Source organism: Elephantulus edwardii, unplaced genomic scaffold, assembly GCF_000299155.1.
Source record: "Elephantulus edwardii isolate Elephantulus edwardi_28Jun2011 unplaced genomic scaffold, EleEdw1.0 scaffold00113, whole genome shotgun sequence".
Lineage (NCBI taxonomy): Eukaryota > Metazoa > Chordata > Mammalia > Macroscelidea > Macroscelididae > Elephantulus > Elephantulus edwardii.
In genome coordinates, this window is record NW_006399863.1 from 3,946,262 (window position 1) to 3,952,548 (window position 6,287).

Here is a 6,287-nt window from a genome sequence, read left to right on the forward strand (position 1 = left end):
GGAGTCAATTCTCCTGTCATTCTTATTCATTACATTCCTATTAATGTCTCTTCATTCCTAGGGAATTCTAGTGGCAAGAAGCTGTGCTACAATCCCAAACACCCCTGGTTCGAGGCCACTAGTCGCTCCATGGGAGAAGGATGGGCAATCTCTTCCTGTGTGATTAACTGCCTTTGAAAACCCACTGGAGGATCAGCTGTGGGTCAGTTCCAACTCAATGGTACATAACAACAGCAACAACAACAATTCATGAAGTACTGACTGAAGTGTCTGTTACATCCCAAGCCCCCTGGAAATTAAATTGCTAGTGCTTATATGGAAATGTTGTTATGTGCTATAGAGTTGGAACCAACTCTTAGCTGACCCTCTAGTGGGTTTTCAGAGGCAATAAATAGCACAGGAGGAAATTGGCAATTGTGTTGTGTCACTATCTCCACAGAGAGAGCTAGTCCCAAGCTAGTAATAGGGTCTCAATTGAGGTGTTTGTTATGGTCCACAAGCCTTTGAAATAGCAAGTGCTTATATGGATATAGTAATAAAAAATTGTTTGGCCTCACTATTTCCATAGACAGCTTGTTCCAAAAGTTCAAACATATCTATCCTCAGAAAGATGATGATAATAATATCCCAGTTTTGGTCCCAACTGGGATGAGGAGTATTACTCTTAGCTACTGTTGAGTTGGCCCTCAAATCATAGTGACTCCATGCACAATGGAACAGAATGTTGCTCATTCTTATACTATTCCATTGATCATTTGCAGATCACACTGTTTTGTTCTTTAGGATTTTACAGGCTGGTTTTTGTAAATAGATTTCCAGGCCTTTACTTCTTAGTCTGTCTTTGGTCAAAATTACTTCAGGAACAAATAAATCTCTCTCTAAGTAGTTCCAAGATCATTAGGTGTCTGGGCTCCACACAGTCACTCACAGGCCCAGGTGGCTTCTGTCTTGTTGCTCTCATATTTCCATGGTCATTATCCTCAACTGCATGGCCAGAGCTAAATTCTAGGCAGCAGGAAAGGTTGACAAGATGTGCCCATGTATTAAGATGTGGATGAGGAAATGGCACCCATCACTTACTCTTACGTTCCACTGAGAACTCAGGCACTTGACCTAGTTATTTGCAAGGATGTGTGGAAAATGTACTCTCTGATAAGACCATATTAACTGGAAAAAATGGTGAATGGATTTTCCTGAACACTGCACAACCTTTGACACATTCATCTTATGTCTATCTGACGTACCTGTCTGAATTCTTATAGCTTAAATACCTGCAGGTCATAATGCTGGTGGTTTTGTTTTTAAGAAAGAAGACCTGGGTCTGCCCTGCTGTGCCTATGGACAGTTCAACAGTAATGAACCAGTGCGTCTGCAGAGGGATAGAAGAAAACAAGGAAAGGTAAAAATGTTTTTATTTTAAAAAGTAATTAAATTAAAAAATTCTTGCATATAATAATAAAAGTGTCACTAAACGCAGAACTAAATGCCTGTGTAAATCAACTGACCTGCTGCAGGGTCAGCTCTGGGTCGGTTCCGACTGTCATACTTACCACACACACACATCTCAACAGACAGCATCAAGAATTTGGAGAAATCAAAGTCCTACAGTAGTGTAGTCCATAGCATACTGTGCTGTCAACAAAGAGTTAACTGAATAATATAAAAAGTTCAGTACCCATTTTCATTATCTCAAAGCTCTGGTACCAAGGAGCAGTGATGCCAACTCAAGGGCAGATGGCTCCATTGGGAGAAAGCTAAGCAATCTTCTCTTCTGTAATTTCTAGCCTCTGAAAACTACCAGAGGGTCAGCTGATAGCTGTTACATCTCAAAGCCAGTATGTTATTGTTATCGCATTATCTCTAGGAGGCCTGATGGTGCAATAGTTAAAACACTCAGTTACTGACAGGAACTTTGGCAGTTTGAACCCCCCAGCTGCTCATAGAATTAAGATGTGCCAGTTTGCTTCTGTAAAGATAATGACTTTCGAAACTCTCTGGGGCCATTCCTACAGGGGCCTGTCCGGCAGGGTGGCTCTAAATTGGAATTAACCAGGTAACTGTGGGTTTGATTAATTTCTGACATCAAAGGAGTGAGATTCGACGCCTTTGCTAAATATGAAAGAATTCTTCTAAGATGTAGAAGACTTGATGTTAAGTAGAACCAATGGTATAGAAGCAAATATTTAATCCTGAAAAATGTGGACACAGGCTCAGATGTGTTGTGTGCACATGTGGACATGGCCATTTCTTTCAAGAGGAAACAAAAGCAGACATTTAGCTCTTGGCAGCTACGTTTTTGTTGGTTTGTTGTTTTTTTTTTAATTTAAAGTCACATTTATGATTTTCTTTCTTCTTTTCTTCCTTCCTTCTCTTAAAAAGATTTTTTAAAAGTTTAATTTAGCACAGGAAATGCATAGGTACATTTTCCTTTTTAAAAATAGTGACTCTCTATTTGTCCCAATTTTGTTTCCACCTCCTCCAGCCCATGGTTGATGCAATATTCTTTTTCAGCACTGTGATTTCAAATGCATCTATGTTGTGTGCATCATTTGAGTGAAAGTGTAAAAAGTATATTGATTTTTCATTCAAATCTTCATATACATTTTATAACGTGCATCTCCTTATGGTATACAGCCTTTCTTTTCATCTGTCTGTTTATGAATTTTTATTCACTTTCCCTTCTCTTCCATCCCTGACAACTATCCAAGAATTATTCTATGTGTAAACCTTTCTTCAGCTTTTTAAAAATAATGGTCTATGCAATAATTGTCCTTTTGTGAATGACTTAATTTAACTATGCATATGTCTTCTGGATACCTTCATGTCATGCAGTGTTCCAAGAATTCTTTAATGTTCTCTAGTATTGCATAGTACCTCACTGTATGGATATACCACATTTTTCAAACTGTTCTTCTGTTTATGGACATTTGTCTTGCTTCCACTTGCTATTATAAAAAAATGCTGCAATAAACGTGAGTGTGCCCATGTCTGATCATGTGGCGGCTCTTATTCATTTAGGATAAATGCCTAGTGATGCAAATAATATTTCCAGTTTTCAATTTTTTAAAGCAATGCCAAACTACTTTTCATAGTTGTATCATTTTACATTCCTACTAGCAATGTGTGTGAGTTCTACTCTCTCCATACCCTTAGCTACATTTGGTTTTTATTGCCATATTGAACTCGCAATTGTTGCTGGGCTAAGATGATATCTCATTGTTGTTTTAGTTTTCGTCTCTAAAAGCTGATGAGCTTGAGAAATTAATCTATTTTTATATACAGGTTTCCTTTTTTATTTTTTTGTTTTTACTGATTTCCTTCTTCCTTGTCCAGCTTCTGCATGTTAATGAGGTGCTTGAAAATACCATGGTTTACATCAAGCCACAGTAACCCTCCAGGTCATAGTATTGTTTTTTTATTACTTTTAAGAAATCTTTTTTGCAGTAGATTTGCCAGGGCAGTGCATCTTCTGGTTTCTTGACTGCTGCTCCCACAGATGAGTGATCTCAACCTGCTGGAGGGTCAGGTACGGGTCGGTTCTGACTTGATGGTATACAACAGCAAACGACTCCCTTGAGTGTTGATTATGGATCCAAGTAAAAGAAAATCCGTGACAACTTCAGTCTTTTCTTCATTTATTATGATATTGCTTCTTGATCCAGTTGTGAGGATTTTTGTTTTCTTTATGCACTGCAGAGCCCCAGTTCCTACTCATTTGTTCATTTTGAATAACCAGCTCAGTAAACCATGTTTGTTGAGTGGTGAACATAGCTTTGAGTCATGGTGCCTTGTTTGTGGTTGCCTTGAGCACCCCCACTCTTCAGTATCTGTTAATCTTCAAGAGGAGAATGTTAGAGTCGGAAGTGATGGTTTTCAGGTTTGACCCTATCCAGCCAATGAATGCTGTTGAATACCATCAAGTCAGAACTGACCCATAGCTGACCTTCATACCTTTATATTGACAGCTCAGCTCCTTACCACTAAGCCGCCAAGACTCCCTCACATATGAATAAGAGGTCCTTGTTTGTAACCCAGGATGGTGTACTATGTGCTGGAGTCCACCAGTAAAGAGAGCAGTCATTTCCCATAAATGTTTACAGCCTTTGAAACCTGAAGAGTCACTATGAGTTGTAACCATTTTGATGGCGATGAGATTTTTGAGTGAGCCTATGAGCGTGGGCTCTTGCACGTCACCTGCACCTCTGTTCTTATGTACAGGTGAGGGCGGCAACCTCAGGCACATACATCAATCACGTGTTTCTCTGGAGAGGGGTTTTCCAGGTTTTATACATGTTTATCTGGGGAAGGAAGTCACATGGGGGTTAAATCTACTTTATTAAGATAAATACGCCCACTGGTCTCTGGAGGGAGGAAGTGCTTCATTCACTAATGATAGACTTCATCAGACGCTCTGCCCTGAAGCTTTCACTTTAGATCTCATCCCCAAAGCAGGCAGAATATTTCAGAGACATTTTATAAGTTGCCCTCTTTCCATTATGTGGCTCAGAAATAGAAAAATAAAGAGCTGGAAGATATCATAGGCTCCTTTTGCTTAATTCCTCATTAAAATTTTAAGCTGACAGATCTGGAGTGAAAAAGTATTTGGCCAAGTTCAGGTAGAAACGGCCTCAGCCCCAGGCGTCCTGGGATTTGGCCCTAAGTCTTTCTCCAGTGAACTTGACTGTGATTATCAGAAGAATGAGCAGCTCTAACATAAAGTTAGGATGTACCAGCATATTGATACTTTGAAGGAAACCAGCCTATCAATCATTTGATTATCATTCAGTATGTTGAACACTACTGAGATAAAATACTTTGCATTAAAGTCTCTATTCTTAGAGAATTCAGAGTTTGCACATATGAGCAATTGTTAAATGGAAACCTTCTTTTGGCTACTGGACATGTTCCCCAGTGGATTACAAAGGTGTCCTGCATTAATCGTTAGGAGACACCCAGGAGATAGTAGATACTCAGTGCAACAGGCTGTTTTCACTTTTGCTTGTTTTTGTTGTGGTTGTTATGTGCCGTCGAGTCACTTGAGACGCATAGTGACCCTATGTACAACAGCCCTAAACCCTGCTCTATCCTGTGCCAATCGCACTGCCTTTGACACACCCATCCCGATTACCCCAGTCACTGAATCAATACACCTCATAGAGGGTCTTCCCCTCCTGCACCATCCCTCCACCCTACCAAACATGATGTCCCTCTCCAAGGACCTTACAACATGTCCAAAGTATGTCAGATGAAGCCCCAGAATCCTTGCCTCCAAGGAGCAGCCTGATTTAACCCTCTCCAGGATAAATCTGTTTGTTTTCTTGGCAGTCCATGGTACATTCAATACTCTTCTCCAGCACCACAGCTCAAAGGCATCAATTCTCCTTCTATCCTCCCTGGTCATTGTTCAACTCTCTGATGCATAACAAGTGATGGCAAAGACCATAGCCTGTATCAGATACACCTTAGTCTCCAGAGTGACACCTTTGCTCTTCAGTACCCTGGAGAGGTCCCTAACAGCAGACTTTCCTATTGCAATATGTTTTTTGATTTTCTGGCTACTGGTGCCAAGACTGTTGACTGTGGAGCCAAGCAGACTAAAGTTGTTAGTTTACCTAAAATGAAGAACGTAGGATGAATCTTTATGGGCTGTGCTTTATTCTTACCTTTCATTCAGGAGACCCAGATTTAATTTCTGTTCAGTGCAGCTCACCCACTACCCTGTTGGTTAACAAGGCTTATGCATTCTGCAATAACTGGAGAGGTTTCAGAGAAAGTTCTTGAGATCTGTTTCCAAAAACCAGCCAGAGAGGGCCCTCTGCACTGGTCTGACCCCATTGTGCCCGGGGCTCCATGAGGCTGATGCCGTGGCACCTAACAGCTGCAACCATTTCTCATCCTTTGTGTATTTGTGAAAAAGAATTGCTTACTTACTGACCCTGGGCCTTCTTGGATACATACCAATTTTAAATTTGTCAGTTAATTCAATTTTGAAATTTTTTCACAAAGAAACAACAACAAAAAATTGGCATGTAACAGTTTTCTCAGGGTGAAACATCATCACCCTTATCAACAAAAACTACTGCCAAGTATTTTCACCCAAGGTTGGAAAAACTGTGTTTATATTTATTAGTGTCTTCCTTATCTACTGGATTGTAACTCTGTGGGTCCAGGTCTTGCCTGTCTTGTCTACTTTTAATGATTTACTCCGTGTCTGACATGCTGAAGGTACTCAAGAATATTTCTAGATTGATGAGTGGAGATGGTGCAGTTGTTGTTGTTGTTATGTG

The 6,287-nt window shown here is 40.1% G+C and overlaps 1 protein-coding gene across 1 annotated transcript in view; it reads left to right on the forward strand.

Annotated features, from left to right (window-relative positions):
* The first annotated feature begins 1,314 nt into the window (after positions 1 to 1,314).
* ARHGEF3 (Rho guanine nucleotide exchange factor (GEF) 3) overlaps positions 1,315 to 6,287 on the forward strand; it is a 363,011-nt gene continuing 358,038 nt past the window's right edge. Inside the window, exon 1 of the mRNA XM_006892215.1 lies at positions 1,315 to 1,399. Coding sequence (XP_006892277.1) covers positions 1,338 to 1,399 — 62 coding nt within the window. The 5' untranslated portion in view covers positions 1,315 to 1,337. The remainder of the gene's footprint in view (positions 1,400 to 6,287) is intronic.